An 18829-nucleotide genomic window follows, 5' to 3' on the forward strand; every position below is an offset into this window, starting at 1 on the left:
TGGACTGTGTTGTCAGCATTTTTTTTATTTTGTATTTTATGTTTTTTGCATCCCATCATATTTACAAAATGCCCATTTGTGTCTTCTGCCATTGGTAAGAAGAAGAGGAAGGTAATTGCTCTTGAGATGAAATTAAAGATAATTGTCCAGCATGAAGTTGGCAAGCCAGTTATGGCCATCACATGAGTTAGGACTTTTGCAATCGACGATCTCGACCATCTTAAAGGATAAGAAGTGAATCAGTGATGCTGTGAAATTTTCAGCATCAATTAAATCCACTGTCATCATGAAGAAAAGAGCTGGGCCAATTGATGATATGAAAAATTACATCATGTGGATGGAAGACCAGACACAGAAGCACATAATGCTTAGCTTATTGACAAATCAGGCTAAAGCAAGAAGTCTTTGATACGTTTAGAATGGCTATCCAATGATCCTCTGTACATAGAAATGTTATGATTGATTCCAATACTTCAAAAAGGGGTCATAATTTTCATGATATAAAATAAAGGTTAGCAGTGAGGCAGCAAGTGCTGATGCTGAAGGTGCCGAAGCTTTTAAGGAAGGGCTGCATATGATAATTGTGGACAAGAAATGTAAATGTTCTGAGAAGGTTTAAGGTAGGCTAGGCTAAGTCATGATGTTTGGCAGATTAGATGTACAGTATAAAATGTAATTTCGATACACAATATTTTCAACTTATGATGGGTTTATTGGAATGAAACCCCCATCATAAGTCAGGGAGCACCTGTACTTTACTAGTTTACCACTATCAGTTGTTCTTTTAAGTACAAGAACTACTGTAGAGATCTATTCTGTACATAAGGTCTGTACATATATATTTACAAGTACATACAGTATTATATACTGAGCGTCTATCCCATCTGGCCACTTTGGACCATTATCAGATATATAGATCTAAAAGTCAGATGTACCCAGCGAAGGTCTGATTTGCTGAACAGTCAGATATACTTGAAAAACAGATTCATTGGAGAGGGTCTTCTCCCAGTTATTCTAATAAAGGAAGAGCTTAGAATTATTTAGGATCATTGGTACTAGTTCAAAAAGATAAAAGAATTTTTAATGCAGTCTAGTGTTATCTCCACAATAGGGAACAGAGAGCACATGGAATAGGAGTCTGTTCTAAGTGGGTTGGGTTAAGCAGTGGCATGCCAGAGGGCTTCATATTTAGGCTTTTGTTATTCTTGGTGAATGACTTAACAGAAGGACTGGATTCATACTTGAATATATTTGCAGATGTTAAAGGCATGCGAGAAGTAAGGATTACGTCAACTTATAAGAGGACTTGTACAAACTCTTGAGTTGAACACCATCTGTCTAGTTTATTTATTTATTATACTTTGTTGCTGTCCCTTACGTTAGCGAGGTGGCACAAGGAAACAGACGAAAGAATGGCCCAACCCACCCACATACACATGTATGTACATACATGCACATATACATACTTATACATTTCAGTGTATACATACATATACATTAACAGACAAATGCATATATACGCATGTGCATATTCATACTTGCTGCCCTCAGCCATTCCTGTCACCACCCCACCTTACAGGAAATGGCACTCCCTTCCCCCCCACACTCGCGCAAGGTAGCGCTAGAAAAAGACAACAAAGGCCACATTTGTTCACAGTCAGTCTCTAACTGTCATGTGTAATGCACTGAAACCACAGCTCCCTTTCCACATCTAGGCCCCACAAAACTTTCCATGGTTTACCCCAGACACTTCACATGCCCTGGTTCAATCCATTGACAGCACGTCGACCCCGGTATACCACATCGTTCCAATTCACTCTATTCCTTGCACGCCTTTCACCCTCCTGCATGTTTAGGCCCCGATCGCTCAAAATCTTTTTCACTCCATCCTTCCACCTCCAATTTGGTCTCCCACTTCTCGTTCCCTCCACCTCTGACACATACATCCTCTTTGTCAATCTTTCCACACTCATTCTCTGCATGTGACCAAACCATTTCAGTACACCCTCTTCTGCTCTCTCAACCACACTCTTTTTTTTTTACCACACATCTCTCTTACCCTTTCATTACTTACTTGATCAAACCACCTCACACCACATATTGTCCTCAAACATCTCATTTCCAACACATCCACCCTCCTCTGCACAACCCTATCTATAGCCCACGCCTTGCAACCATATAACATTGTTGGAACCACTATTCCTTCAAACATACCCATTTTTGCTTTCCAAGATAATGTTCTTGCCTTCCACACATTCTTCGATGCTTCCAGAACCTTTACCCTCCTCCCCCACCCTGTGACTCACTTTAGCTTCCATGGTTCCATCCGCTGTTAAATCCACTCCCAGATATCTAAAACACTTCACTTCCTTCAGTTTTTCTCCATTCAAACTTACCTTTCAATTGACTTGACCCTCAACCCTACTGTACCTAGTAAAACTTGCTCTTATTCACATTTACTCTCAGCTTTTTTTCTTTCACACACTTTACCAAACTCAGTCACCAGCTTCTGCAGTTTCTCACCTGAGTCAGCCACCAGCGCACACACTTTACCAAACTCAGTCACCAGCTTCTGTAGTTTCTCACCTGAATCAGTCACCAGCTTCTGCAGTTTCTTACCTGAAGCAGCCACCAGCGCTGTATCATCAGTGAACAACAACTGACTCACTTTCCAAGCCTTCTCATCCACAACAGACTGCATACTCTCCCCTCTCTCCAACACTCTTGCATTTACCTCCCTAACAACCCCATCCATAAACAAATTAAACAACCATGGAGACATCATGCACCCCTGCTGCAAACCAACATTCACTGGTAACCAATCACTCTCCTCTCTTCCTACTCATACACATGTCTTACATCCTCTCTAAAAATCTTTCACTGCTTCTAGCAACTTGCCTCCCACACCATATACTCTTAATACCTTCCACAGAGCATCTCTATCAACTCTTATCATATGCCTTCTCCAGTTCCATAAATGCTACTTACAAATCCATTTGTTTTCTAAGTATTTCTCGCATACATTCTTCAAAGCAAACACTTGATCCACGCATCCTCTACCACTGCTGGAACCACACTGCTCATCCCCAATCTTATGCTCTGTACATGCCTTTACCCTCTCAATCAATACCCTCCCATACAATTTCCCAGGAATGCTCAACAAACTTATACCTCTGTAATTTGAACACTCGCCTTTATCCCCTTTGCCTTTGTACAATGGCACTATGCATGCATTTCGCCAATCCTCAGGTACTTCACTATGAGCCATACATACATTTAATATCCTCACCAAAAAGTCAACAACAATCACCCCCTTTTTTAATAAATTCCACTGCAACACCATGCAAACCCACCGCCTGTCTAGTACCTCTCCTGATTATTACTTCTGTCAGAGACACAGTTTTCTAACCATGCTCTCTAGTTCTTTTTTCATATCTGACTATAACCTCCACTAATGATTCTGGTTCAAAATTAGTGCTTGTGCACTAATGGACCTTGAGTCGTCAAACTTTGATGTTATGTGGCTCAAGATCTGTCTTCCTACTTCCATACTTTTCCTTTCTTTTGCCTATTGCTCTTCTAATTCTACAAATTTTATATCATTTTTTGAGTATGTAAACTCCTGCCATGAGACTGTTACATCCTCTTACCCACAAGCCGAGATCCTCTACCTCAGAATTTCAGTGTTCACCATAAGGAATGGTTATATCCTTCCCATACAGGTGGTGGAGGGATTGAAGCCCTCACATTCTCCATGACGTAGAGCAAATTATTTCGCATCCTACCCATATTCCTGACCACTGTGACCACTCGTGTAGTAATCTGGATTTGTTTTTCACCTTTAGTATAAATGCACAATCTTGCCCCCAGTTGGTTTATTTGATCATACTCATAAATGTATCTATTCTAGTGGCATCTCTCCCTCTAGCAGCCCCTTCTAAGCATGAATACTGGCACCTCAGCAAAGCTGACTGGAATAACATGCATAACTTCTTTCAGACATTCCTTAGGTAAACTACTTTCTTATGTGGTGATGCGTCTGTCTCTGCCAAATGCATAGCAGAGGTTATTCTTGCAAGAATGGAAGCATTTATCCCCTCTTCCTCTAAGACAACATTTTCATCCAGTCCATGGTTCAACCATTTCTGTTCAAAGGTCATTCAGGCAATAGATCAGGCATTGGGCTTGGAAAAACTCTCCTTCCTCTCGCTTCCTTTCAACTTTTATTACCACTCATAATTGCTGCAAGCACTTTATCCTTGAGTTGAAGCATTCTTTCATTCAAAGGAAGTGTGATAACCTCTCCTTGTCATCCTCTGATAGGTCTTTCTGGTCTTTAGCTAAGGGCATCTCTAACAACTTTTGTTGCTGTACCTTCCCTTCACTTTTCCACTGAAGGAACTATTTCTGTCTCTCCTGTAGACAAAACAGCTCTCTTTGGTTCCCGTTTCTCCTCTAACTCTACTTTGGATGACTCTAACATTCCTTAATCTCCTGATGCTCCTCTTACTAATCTTATGCCCCTTCCCGTAATTTCTTTTCAGACTGTCTGAAAAGTGCTTCTTTCTTTGGACACAAATAAGGCTTATGGTCCTGATGGCACCCATTCGAATCTACTGAAAGAGTGTGCCTCTGAACTTGCGCCTGTGCTTGCTCATCTGTTCCATTTCTGTTTAAAAACCAAAAGTTTTCCTTCTCCTTGGAAGCATGCATTGATACATCCCATCCCTAAGAAGGGTGACAGTTGTGACTCCTCTAACTATCGTCTTATCTCTTTGACATCTACCATTTTCAAAGTCTTTAAATCCCTCCTCAACTCTCATATCCTTAAAAACACCTCAAAAGTCACAGTCTTTTCTCTGATCACCAGTATGGCTTCTGTAAGGCGAGATCCACTAATGAGATTCTTACCCATCTTACTAGTGTGTTCATCATCCCTGAAAGATTTTGGGGAGTCATGTGTAGTTGGCCTTGGCATATCTAAGGCTTTTGACGGTGTGGCATCTGGATCTCATCTCTAAGCTCCCCTCTTTTGGCTTCCCTCCCTCACTTTGCTCCTCCTCCTCTTGCTGATGTATTTCTGTGGTATCTCCATCAACAGCAGTCCCTCAAGGTTCTGTCTTGTCCCCTACACTTTTTTTTTTTTTTTTTTTTCAATGATTTCCCCTCCTCCACAAATAATCCAATACACTCATACAGAGACGACACAACTGCATTTATCCAAATCCTTTAATTTTGCTCCCTTTTCTCTCACTCAATCTGCATCTTGACACAGCTTCCTCAATAAACTCAGACTTGGACAGGATATCTCAGTGGGGTAGACAAAATCTTGTGATGCCTCCAAGGCCCAGTTTAACCCATCTCTCTGTCGAAAACTCCTCACAACTCTCGTCTCTCCTTTGACAGTTCTGTAATTCCACCTTGACTCAGTGAACGTACTTGTTGTTACTGTAACATCTTCTCTTTCTAGAAACCCCACATTACAGGAATAGCTAAGTCTGTCTGTCTCTAAGAAACTGGGTGTCATGTTTAGATGTCAAAACTTCTCTTTTGAACAGTTACTCCATTTATACAAAGGGATTGATTTGTTCTTGTATGGAGCACTGCTCTCATATTTTGGGTGGTTCTAGCTTTATATCTTTATTTGACAGAGTTGAGTCGAGAGTAGTTAGTGTCATAAACTGTCTCAGGCTAACTGCCAAACTTGACCCCCTTTCCCTGTGCTGCAATGTTGGTTCATTTCCCCTCTTCTATAGGTACTACTTTGGTTTTCGCTCCTGAGAGCTGGCTGCTTGTGTGCCCACACCACTAGCTAGACCACACAATACTTGGCAAGCTGCTCCATCACATGATTATTGTGTGGTCACCAGCAACTCAAGGGTGGGCCATTTTAATATCTACTTCTTCCCCTACATGTCGAAGCTTAGGAACTCTCTTCCGTCTCACATTCTTCCTACAAACTGTGACTTGGCACATTTCAAAAGACAGGTTTTTCACTGTCAGAAATTCGTAAATACTTTCCCTTGTCCTTTATTTTTGTTTCATAAGTCTCTCTATTTCAATTAAGGCCTGGCTTTGATGTTAATAAAGGTAGCCTAAGGAAAAGCAAGTGTAAGGAAGATGAGACACAAATTACATGAATGTGTTAGAGGGACTTAGGGCCTTCGTAGAAACCAACATATCCTAAAACACTATGTTAACATGTCCTAGAACACTGTTCAAAAATTAGATAAGGAGGCAAATTATCTTCAGATTGATAATGAAATTGCATTTAAGTTCATGGATAAGGAAATGCTTGTTAAACTATTCACAACTTTTATATGTTAGGCCAAACTAGGACATGCATTTGAATTTTGATCACCACATGTATAGAAATATAAAGATCATATTAGGAAGGTTCATTGGAAAGCAACAAAATTGGAAGGGGAGACGATCTCAAACTACAAATTTTTTAAACAAGATGACAGTGTTGACAGTGAGCACTTCTTTGAAAGATGAAAGTGTAACAAGAGGTGATAGCAAGAAACTAGTGGAAGCAGATGAATAGACTTTTGTCTATTATATTAGACGTAGGTGAATACAGTTAGGAAAGTTATGAAACTGAGAATGCGGAGAGTATACAAAGATTTCAAAAGTATGGTAATACAGAAGTTCAAGAGATGGGTCCCATAAGTTTAGATGGCTCTCATCCTCATTCTAAATAGGTTGTTACAAAATAGGCAATACAGCAGGTGTACACACACAGACGAATGTATGTTTCCTGTTGTTTTTCAAGATTGCAGAATTGTGTGCTGTATATCAGGGTTAACAGTTAACCACAATTATGCAAGACATTGCTTTTGATATATGGAGTTTGCTCTTTAGAATTTATATTTGGTACTTGAATATGGAAGTGCTTTGTACATAGCTTAAATATGGAAATCCTTGTGTTTCTTATTATGGTGTTACTGATCCTCATTGAATATTCAGTGACCAATTAAAAGTCTATAGTCTTTGTAATTGGCCTTTGGGTTAATTTATAAAACATGTATATGGACTAAGGTGCTATTCCATTGCTTGCATCCCATCATTCAGTCAGGCTTACCATGCAGTTGTTGGTGCATTCTTTCATTCTCCACTTTCAGGTACAGGAAATTAGTCTGTAGTGTCTTAGACTTTACTACTTAAACAACATATAAATTTCATTGCAGTCACCTATCATAGAGGTATAATACCAGTACTTCTCATCTGTCAGTGGTTGTCAAATTACACTCCTTTGACCCAAGTAACTGTCTTTTCTTTCTGTCTCACCACATGTGAACTGCTAGCATTCTGTCCACAAACATAGTCTCTCCTTGTCAGACATAACACTTGACAAAACTTAACTCATCCAACTCATTCTTCATAACTAAATTTGCTTGCAGTGAGTGCTGTGCTTGCCTTCCTTCTTAGGAAAATGGCAGGAACAATAGATAAAAGTAATTGGTAGGCACATAAGGTAGAAGTTGGTATAAACATTATCTGGGAGCATTACTTAGAAGTAGTAGGTTGGGACATTAAGCAGGAACATTAGATTGACATTTTAGAAAGTAGTCTGTAGGAACTTTAGATAGGATCCTCTGAAAACACTGTGCTAGAGTTGGTCTTTGTCAGTGGCCTATTAAGTGTGAGGCACTAAAGGCTATGAAGTGGCACATGAGTTCACCATTTAAGGAGACTCTTTTGCCATGGCCACCTCCTTAATGGAGTCCCCATATGGAATGGGCACCAGAGATATAGGTAGATTCTAGATAGAAGAGATTACTTCTAATTAGATGAGGTATTTTGTATCTAAACAGAAGTATGCAGGTCTTAGCTCATGAAAAACTCATGGAGGATAATCATTTTTGTAAAGGGTAACAATAACGTTAAGCAGTTGGATTTCCATTTAATTAGGCATAGTAGTTGACTTCCTGTTTTAGGGATCTCCGTGCTACCCTGTTATGTGGTTTAGCGTTGTCTATTGTTTTATTGTTTTTACTTTTGTTGTGTACATAACCAAGTTTCTTACCTATCTGAATTTATTCCTTATATTGTATATATGGATGAGCATTAGAGTTTTTAGTTGTGCTTGCTATCTTGATTTGTTTTAGGGATGAGATTTGCTTTTTTCATGCCTTTAATGAATTGCTCATTTTTTTTCTAATTTAGAAAACGGTTTGCAATCTTGTAATTAATATTGTGTACAATTTGCCAAAATTTATTGTAGCTTAGATTTCTTTTTTCTTTTAAGACTGCTAACCATGTGTGATGTAAAAGAATGTTCAAGTTTGACCAAAAATTTTTCCTTTCACTTTGATTTAGATTTTTAGTTTTCAGTTAAGATATATAAGCATTGAAATGAGCTTTGAAATCATTGTTCAGAAGAGATTATGTAAAACTGGAAACATACTTCATGTATTTAGGGAAATATTTAAACCAGGAGTTCCCAGCCTTGGGTCACCTAGGACTTTTCCTAGAATCATGAAGCCATCTAGATTTCTGTCAAAGTATATGTTCTAATGCCATAGTTGGTAAATCTCCCACATTAATGTTTATTTTGAAAATCCTATTTAACCTGAGTTTTGTTACTTGCTCTATTCACTGACCAAAGTTCCTTCAGTTACCCTAGCTTTTTGTTTTGATTGATATTTGATCATGAATAAGCTTTTTTTTTTTTTTTTTACTCTGGGTTGGGGTATCAGTAACCTAGGAAGAAGTGAAATGGGTCATCAGAGAAAAGGGGTTGGGAACTACTGATACAACAAAAAGATACTCTTAGAATGTATATTTTTGTGTTCCAAAAGACAATAACCTTGTTTAACCTGCAGCTTAGCTTTATAATTTCATCCCTGTTGGTTGTGATTTAACTTTGCTTTTATTGTTAAAATTCTCTGCCACTGACAGTTGCTTCTCCCTTTTCATACATTCTTTTTCTTTTTATAACACTTATTTTCTTCCCTACTTTTTGCCTTGTTATTTCAGTGAAAAATATGAATTTGTTGTATATCCAAAGATTTTTTGTTGTTTGTTTCTTCCTTTTTAGATTGGGAAGTAGTTTAATTGATGAGAAATTAGTTGTTTACAAGTTAACCCAGACTTGCTGATGAATAATGTATTTGGGGAATTTCAACAGACAACTTCTCAGTATACACTATAGCATCAGTCTTGAAGAAATTTCTTCGAAAGCTACCAGAGGGCATCTTTGGGCGTGAGGGTGAGCAAGAGCTGTTTTCCATCATTCAGCTACCAGATACAGAGCAGCAGCGCGACCACATCCACCGCCTCATCACATCCATGCCAGCTGTAACACAGCACCTACTTGTCCTGCTCTTTGGCACTTTCAGGCATGTAAAGATAGTTTTGCAATACACAGGTTAAATCTGTAGATTTTATGGACATCCATCAATTACATTTAAAGAAAAGACTTTATACTGTTATGATGTCTTGTGACTGAGCCTAGGCTGTCTCCTGTATTTTCACCATGTAAAGTTTTTTTCTAAAATGGGAAACAGAAGAAGGAGTCACGCGGAGAGTGCTCATCCTCCTCGAAGGCTCAGAGTGGGGTGCCTAAATGTGTGTGGATGTAACCAAGATGTGAAAAAAGGAGAGATAGGTAGTATGTTTGAGGAAAGGAACCTGGATGTTTTGGCTCTGAGTGAAACGAAGCTCAAGGGTAAAGGGGAAGAGTGGTTTGGAAATGTCTGGGGAGTGAAGTCAGGGGTTAGTGAGAGGACAAGAGCAAGGGAAGGAGTAGCAATACTCCTGAAACAGGAGTTGTGGGAGTATGTGATAGAATGTAAGAAAGTAAATTCTCGATTAATATGGGTAAAATTGAAAGTTGATGGAGAGAGGTGGGTGATTATTGGTGCATATGCACCTGGGCATGAGAAGAAAGATCATGAGAGGCAAGTGTTTTGGGAGCAGCTAAATGAGTGTGTTAGCGGTTTTGATGCACGAGACCGGGTTATAGTGATGGGTGATTTGAATGCAAAGGTGAGTAATGTGGCAGTTGAGGGTATAATTGGTATGCATGGGGTGTTCAGTGTTGTAAATGGAAATGGTGAAGAGCTTGTAGATTTATGTGCTGAAAAAGGACTGATGATTGGGAATACCTGGTTTAAAAAGCGAGATATACATAAGTATACTTATGTAAGTAGGAGAGATGGCCAGAGAGCGTTATTGGATTACGTGTTAATTGACAGGCGTGCGAAAGAGAGACTTTTGGATGTCAATGTGCTGAGAGGTGCAACTGGAGGGATGTCTGATCATTATCTTGTGGAGGCTAAGGTGAAGATTAGTATGGGTTTTCAGAAAAGAAGAGTGAATGTTGGGGTGAAGAAGGTGGTGAGAGTAAGTGAGCTTGGGAAGGAGACCTGTGTGAAGAAGTATCAGGAGAGACTGTGTACAGAATGGAAAAAGGTGAGAACAATGGAAGTAAGGGGAGTGGGGGAGGAATGGGATGTATTTAGGGAATCAGTGATGGATTGCGCAAAAGATGCTTGTGGCATGAGAAGAGTGGGAGGTGGGCTGTTTAGAAAGGGTAGTGAGTGGTGGGATGAAGAAGTAAGAGTATTAGTGAAAGAGAAGAGAGAGGCATTTGGACGATTTTTGCAGGGAAAAAATGCAATTGAGTGGGAGAAGTATAAAAGAAAGAGACAGGAGGTCAAGAGAAAGGTGCAAGAGGTGAAAAAAAGGGCAAATGAGAGTTGGGGTGAGAGACTATCAGTAAATTTTAGGGAGAATAAAAAGATGTTCTGGAAGGAGGTAAATAGGGTGCGTAAGACAAGGGAGCAAATGGGAACTTCAGTGAAGGGCGTAAATGGGGAGGTGATAACAAGTAGTGGTGATGTGAGAAGGAGATGGAATGAGTATTTTGAAGGTTTGTTGAATGTGTCTGATGACAGAGTGGCAGATATAGGGTGTTTGGGTCGAGGTGGTGTGCAAAGTGAGAGGGTTAGGGAAAATGATTTGGTAAACAGAGAGGAGGTAGTAAAAGCTTTGCGGAAGATGAAAGCCGGCAAGGCAGCAGGTTTGGATGGTATTGCAGTGGAATTTATTAAAAAAGGGGGTGACTGTATTGTTGACTGGTTGGTAAGGTTATTTAATGTATGTATGACTCATGGTGAGGTGCCTGAGGATTGGCGGAATGCGTGCATAGTGCCATTGTACAAAGGCAAAGGGGATAAGAGTGAGTGCTCAAATTACAGAGGTATAAGTTTGTTGAGTATTCCTGGTAAATTATATGGGAGAGTATTGATTGAGAGGGTGAAGGCATGTACAGAGCATCAGATTGGGGAAGAGCAGTGTGGTTTCAGAAGTGGTAGAGGATGTGTGGATCAGGTGTTTGCTTTGAAGAATGTATGCGAGAAATACTTAGAAAAGCAAATGGATTTGTATGTAGCATTTATGGATCTGGAGAAGGCATATGATAGAGTTGATAGAGATGCTCTGTGGAAGGTATTAAGAATATATGGTGTGGGAGGCAAGTTGTTAGAAGCAGTGAAAAGTTTTTATCGAGGATGTAAGGCATGTGTACGTGTAGGAAGAGAGGAAAGTGATTGGTTCTCAGTGAATGTAGGTTTGCGGCAGGGGTGTGTGATGTCTCCATGGTTGTTTAATTTGTTTATGGATGGGGTTGTTAGGGAGGTAAATGCAAGAGTCTTGGAAAGAGGGGCAAGTATGAAGTCTGTTGGGGATGAGAGAGCTTGGGAAGTGAGTCAGTTGTTGTTCGCTGATGATACAGCGCTGGTGGCGGATTCATGTGAGAAACTGCAGAAGCTGGTGACGGAGTTTGGTAAAGTGTGTGGAAGAAGAAAGTTAAGAGTAAATGTGAATAAGAGCAAGGTTATTAGGTACAGTAGGGTTGAGGGTCAAGTCAATTGGGAGGTGAGTTTGAATGGAGAAAAACTGGAGGAAGTGAAGTGTTTTAGATATCTGGGAGTGGATCTGTCAGCGGATGGAACCATGGAAGCGGAAGTGGATCATAGGGTGGGGGAGGGGGCAAAAATTTTGGGAGCCTTGAAAAAATGTGTGGAAGTCGAGAACATTATCCCGGAAAGCAAAAATGGGTATGTTTGAAGGAATAGTAGTTCCAACAATGTTGTATGGTTGCGAGGCGTGGGCTATGGATAGAGTTGTGCGCAGGAGGATGGATGTGCTGGAAATGAGATGTTTGAGGACAATGTGTGGTGTGAGGTGGTTTGATCGAGTAAGTAACGTAAGGGTAAGAGAGATGTGTGGAAATAAAAAGAGCGTGGTTGAGAGAGCAGAAGAGGGTGTTTTGAAATGGTTTGGGCACATGGAGAGAATGAGTGAGGAAAGATTGACCAAGAGGATATATGTGTCGGAGGTGGAGGGAACGAGGAGAAGAGGGAGACCAAATTGGAGGTGGAAAGATGGAGTGAAAAGGATTTTGTGTGATCGGGGCCTGAACATGCAGGAGGGTGAAAGGAGGGCAAGGAATAGAGTGAATTGGAGCGATGTGGTATACAGGGGTTGACGTGCTGTCAGTGGATTGAATCAAGGCATGTGAAGCGTCCGGGGTAAACCATGGAAAGCTGTGTAGGTATGTATATTTGCGTGTGTGGACGTGTGTATGTACATGTGTATGGGGGGGGTTGGGCCATTTCTTTCGTCTGTTTCCTTGCGCTACCTCGCAAACGCGGGAGACAGCGACAAAGTATAAAAAAAAAAAAAAAAAAAAAAGAAAAGTTTTTTTCAAGTACTCTCCTGTTTACACATGTTAAAGGCCTGTGATTCATAGATTGCATACTTCCTTATATCTTAAAGGAGAGTGTATGTAAGTAGCATTGATCCTTGCTTTTCTGTTTTGTTTATATCTGAAAGCGTAGAAATTTCCTTTTTTGTTGAAACATGCCTTATGACAACCTATCCTTAAGAAAGGAGGCTCTTCTCACCCTTTTGATTATTATTATCTCATTCTCACTAGAGTTATCTCTAGAACCTTTAGGACTCCTTAATTAACTCATTTTCTTAATTAAGTAGAATCCCATCCCTATCTCTAAAAGTCACCAGTAAAGCTTTTGTATTGCAAAATCTACTGGTGATTTTCTGTTACATGAGACTCTTTTCTAGCTCTCCTATCATAAGATTTAAGTGAATCTTTTATCACAATCCTTGACCTATCCTTAGCATTTGATGGGTTTGGCATGAGCATTTGCTTTCTAAACTTCTTTCCTTTGGCCATTCTGCTTTTTGTTCTCTAATGCATTGTTTCCTTTTTAGTCATTCCTTTTTTTGTAGTCATTAATGAAATCAGGTCTCACAGTTCTAACTTAAAACCTACCCTTAGTCCTCTCCATTAATAAATTTTCTTCAACCTTTAATCTTATTCACTTTTATGTGGATGATACCACTGTACGTATTTCTGCTCACTTTCCCTCATCTTTTATATTCTCATTTAACTCGGACCTGTGTGATATCTTGGAATAGGTAAGCAGTACCTTGGTTCAGTTCAGCAGTGCAAAACATTTTCTTCCTGTTTTTGTTATTATTTCTTTTTAAATCTCACTTTTTCCTTTCATTAGATTAAAAGAATTGTAATACAAACACCTCATTTGTTTCCTAGTAGTGAATTTAAAATCCTCATTTTAACACCTGGTAATCACATAAATGTGTGTACTCTATCCTGGAAACTCCATAGAAAAAATATTACGAAATCTGCTTCCTAGAAGCTGGGGATGCTGTAAAAGTGCCAAAATTATTTCCCTTTCAGCAGTGTTTCCACATTTGCAAGAGCATCATTGGCTCAAGTATGGAGTATGCTACCATCTTAAGTAGCTCTTTTGCCACCTTTCTAAGCGAGAGTGAAATCAAAAGCCTTCTTCCTTATTTTCCTGTTACCACTTCTCTTGATAAATCTGCTTCCCAAAAGCTGGGGATGCTGTAATGATGCCAAAATTATTTCCCTTTCAGCAATGCTTCCACATTTGCAGGAGCATCATTGGCCCAAGTATGGAGTATGCTACCAATTTAGATGGCTCTTTTGCCACCTTTCTAAGCCAGAGTGGAATCAAAAGCCTTCATCCTTATTTTCCTGTTACCACCTCTCTTGATCTATCACATTCAGTCTGTTGTGATGTTAGTGCCCTCTCTCTCTTTTATGTGTATTATGTTCACCACTTTTATGGGGCATGATTATGGTTAGGGGGCTCTGGTTTCATTGTATTATACATGCCTGCTAGACAGTGAAAGTGAGCAAATGAAGTAATTTCTTTTTCTGGTCCTGGCATTACCTCTTTAATGTAGAAAATGGCAAATGTTTGAAAAACTTAAACGATAAACATTCATCAGTTTTTTGGTGTAGGTAAAATAAATGATGAAACATGCACAGGGCAACTCAGTTGACACTCAAGCCTGACTCTTGCACTTTTTAACATGTTGTGCCGAAACATCCATAAAACTTCTAAATGCTGATACCATGAAATTAGCAGGCAAAACGTTATATGATCACGCTTGAAATTGTAAGGTTGAATGCAGTTTTGAAATAACTTGGAAAACATGAATTTTGAGAGTTGGAAAGGAAAACTTAATGGGATGTTACCTTGGTATGTAAAATGAAAAAGTAAGGAGCACTTACATTAGCTTTTATGTCCTGTATCATTGTACTGGACATGGGTTGAAAGTGTGTTTGAACTGAGTACCTTTATGCACCTGATAAAACTCTTGGAAATGGGAACAGTGCTGAAGGTAATTGTAGATATGGTACAGTATTTGCAATTTTTGTGGGAAGATAAGGAAAGTGTTTATTGACTTAGGTATTAGCAGTTCTAGAATATGAAGATGCTAAGTAATGATTAAGCCTCATAATAGATGAAATTCCATCCTCTGTTCAAATGTTTCAATTACAGATGAATTTCTATGTACTTACATATTTGTATTGAATGTAGATCAGCTTTTACACTCATAGGGCTCCATTTCTTGAACATTCTTTCATAAAATGCAACTTTTTGAATTTCTTCATGCTGTCTACATTTACTGTCTTCATTTTGTTCCATTTGTCCACCATTCCCATACTATAAGATCATTTCTTTATATAGTTTTTAACAAGTTTCTTACTTAATTTCATGTTTTGTTGTCTGGTTGTTCTATCTCTACATCTCTCAAAGAACTGCTCAGAGTTTGTATCACTATTCTTTTTTAGAAAATAAAAGGTGTGATCAGGTAACTCTTTCAAGGTCAGCAAATTTAAAGCCTCTTGCCTAACCCTGTAACTTGTCTGTTTTGATTGTGGTACCTTCTTTGTTGCTGTCCTGAAGACCTTCTCTTTTAGCCCTTTGTGTTGAATATTTCCTTATCCATGAACATGAATGCAATTATAATATTTGCCACAGACATTTGGTCCCCCTACCTGTTTTCCTAAGATGGGACTTTAGTAGCTGGTTGTGGACATTACCAACTCCAAAGTCTTCTCTCACTCACTGATTCCAGCTAGGTAATAATCAGATCAAAGCCTTCCTTAATTGTGACCATCCTCATTACTTTACATTTACGTGGATTGAACTTCTACCGTATATCAGACCAACTTTGAAGTTTGTCAAAGTTCCTTAGCAAGTTCATGTAATCCTTCTTGCTTTTCACTTCCCTCCTGAATTTTGCATGACTTGCAAACTTATTTAGTAGGAATCCATGCTTTCTAACAAGTCATTCACATAGATCAAGAAGAATAGCAGCCCCAAACAGAACTCTGTGGTACTCCAAGGTGACCCACCCATTTCAAGAAGGTTCCTCTGACTTCCATCTTTGTTCCCTCCCACTAAGGTAAAATAATCCAATAGAAAAGTCTTCCTCTTATCCCCACAAAGTGATCCAGCCTCTTATTGAGCGTCCCATGCAGGACAGTGTCAAATTTTTTCTGTCAGTTTGGATGCAAGCAGTCCAACTAGCCCTTCTTTTTGTCCAAGACATTATTTACCCGGTAAAGATCTAAGACGTTTGTAACGTATGACCTCCTTTCCCTAAAAGCATGTTGTCTCTTGCTTAGGTTGTCTCTCTTTTAGAAAGTCGTCCATTTGCTTTCTGCTCATCTTTTGTAGAACCTTACAGACCACATTCATGAAGGAGACTGGTTTGTGGTTCAGTGCCTCTTTCTGGTCAATTTTTTTACAGATAGGTATGACAATTACTCTTTCCTGCTTCCTTGGCACTTTGTAGGGACATGTTGGAGAAGAATTTATGTGGATTGCTGTGCTTCATATTATGATATGAAGTGTCGTAAATATTATAATTGCTCCAGAATTTTTTGTGTAGTTTGTGAATAAAGATTTATAATTGATATTTTTGAGATTGTATTAAAAACAAAATTTGATTTTCTCACATACATAGACTGAAATTAAGAGTTGTATTTCTTAATGAAATGACTTTGGGTAATAAATGATTATTGAGATACTTTTATTGATTAACAGAGTGATAGCCATGAATGCAAATAGAGCACAGACAGGGATGACTTCAGAGGCCTTGGGTGTGTCGGTTGCGCCCTCCTTTTTCCAGTCATGCGTGGCAGATGGCAAGACAGCACGCATGGAAGATGTTATCCGTTATAAGGTAAATATTGGTTATTTCTGTTGTATATATGAGTTAATAAAACTCATGTTGGCAGAGTTAAGCATACTCAACCTGTGGATTCAAATGGTTCACTTTCATAATCTTCACGAAAGGAATTAGTCATATTTCATGCATGTTTGCTTCTGCATTTATTTGTGTTGATGTTTAATTACTTATTTGTACTGTATGGGAGGGGGTATTACATTTTATTTTTGGCCCTCATTTCTTAAACATTCTTTACTGTCATACAGTTTTTTATATTTCTGTATGATGTTTGTATCTACCATGTTTTCATTCATTTTATTCCATGCATCCATAAGAATACCTTCTTCATATCTTTCTTAACAGGCATCGTGCTTAATTTCATGATATATTTTACTGGTCACTCTATATCTCTAATCACTGTCTACATCATCAGTCTGTTTTTAAAACAAAGGCTGTGATCAGGTTGCCTCTCACTCTTGTCTCTTCAAAGGTGGGCAAACTTATGGCCTAAACCCTCTTACTGTATTTAATTTGTAATGGAGAGTGATCTTTTTTTTTTTTTTTTTTTTTTTTTTTATACTTTGTCGCTGTCTCCCGCGTCTGCGAGGTAGCGCAAGGAAACAGACGAAAGAAATGGCCCCCCCCCCCCATACACATGTACATACACATGTCCACACACGTGTATACATACCTACACAGCTTTCCATGGTCCACCCCAGACGCCTCACATGCCTTGATTCACTCCACTGACAGCACGTCAACCCCTGTATACCACATCGCTCCAATTCACTCTATTCCTTGCCCTCCTTACACCCTCCTGCATGTTCAGGCCCCGATCACACAAAATCTTTTTCACTCCATCTTTCCACCTCCAATTTGGTCTCCCTCTTCTCCTCGTTCCCTCCACCTCCGACACATATATCCTCTTGGTCAATCTTTCCTCACTCATTCTCTCCATGTGCCCAAACCATTTCAAAACACCCTCTTCTGCTCTCTCAACCACGCTCTTTTTATTTCCACACATCTCTCTTACCCTTACGTTACTTACTCGATCAAACCACCTCACACCACACATTGTCCTCAAACATCTCATTTCCAGCACATCCATCCTCCTGCGCACAACTCTATCCATAGCCCACGCCTCGCAACCATACAACATTGTTGGAACCACTATTCCTTCAAACATACCCATTTTTGCTTTCCGAGATAATGTTCTCGACTTCCACACATTTTTCAAGGCTCCCAAAATTTTCGCCCCCTCCCCCACCCTATGATCCACTTCCGCTTCCATGGTTCCATCCGCTGACAGATCCACTCCCAGATATCTAAAACACTTCACTTCCTCCAGTTTTTCTCCATTCAAACTTACCTCCCAATTGACTTGACCCTCAACCCTACTGTACCTAATAACCTTGCTCTTATTCACATTTACTCTTAACTTTCTTCTTCCACACACTTTACCAAACTCAGTCACCAGCTTCTGCAGTTTCTCACAAGAATCAGCCACCAGCGCTGTATCATCAGCGAACAACAACTGACTCACTTCCCAGGCTCTCTCATCCCCAACAGACTTCATACTTGCCCCTCTTTCCAGGACTCTTGCATTTACCTCCCTAACAACCCCATCCATAAACAAATTAAACAACCATGGAGACATCACACACCCCTGCCGCAAACCTACATTCACTGAGAACCAATCACTTTCCTCTCTTCCTACACGTACAAATGCCTTACATCCTCGATAAAAACTTTTCACTGCTTCTAACAACTTGCCTCCCACACCATATATTCTTAATACCTTCCACAGAGCATCTCTATCAACTCTATCATATGCCTTCTCCAAATCCATAAATGCTACATACAAATCCATTTGCTTTTCTAAGTATTTCTCACATACATTCTTCAAAGCAAACACCTGATCCACACATCCTCTACCACTTCTGAAACCGCACTGCTCTTCCCCAATCTGATGCTCTGTACATGCCTTCACCCTCTCAATCAATACCCTCCCATATAATTTACCAGGAATACTCAACAAACTTATACCTCTGTAATTTGAGCACTCACTCTTATCCCCTTTGCCTTTGTACAATGGCACTATGCACGCATTCCGCCAATCCTCAGGCACCTCACCATGAGTCATACATACATTAAATAACCTTACCAACCAGTCAACAATACAGTCACCCCCTTTTTTAATAAATTCCACTGCAATACCATCCAAACCTGCTGCCTTGCCGGCTTTCATCTTCCGCAAAGCTTTTACTACCTCTTCTCTGTT

General features: G+C 39.5%; 1 protein-coding gene across 7 annotated transcripts in view; it reads left to right on the forward strand.

Annotated features, from left to right (window-relative positions):
• Positions 1 to 18829, forward strand: part of LOC139766567 (uncharacterized) — a 143603-nt gene that overhangs the window by 57702 nt on the left and 67072 nt on the right. For all 7 annotated transcript variants that reach the window (XM_071695384.1, XM_071695385.1, XM_071695381.1 and 4 more), the window contains 2 exons: positions 9134 to 9344; positions 16425 to 16563. In XM_071695384.1, coding sequence (XP_071551485.1) covers positions 9134 to 9344; positions 16425 to 16563 — 350 coding nt within the window. The remainder of the gene's footprint in view (positions 1 to 9133; positions 9345 to 16424; positions 16564 to 18829) is intronic.

The sequence above is a fragment of the Panulirus ornatus genome, chromosome 58, assembly GCF_036320965.1.
Source record: "Panulirus ornatus isolate Po-2019 chromosome 58, ASM3632096v1, whole genome shotgun sequence".
Taxonomy (NCBI): Eukaryota; Metazoa; Arthropoda; class Malacostraca; order Decapoda; family Palinuridae; genus Panulirus; species Panulirus ornatus.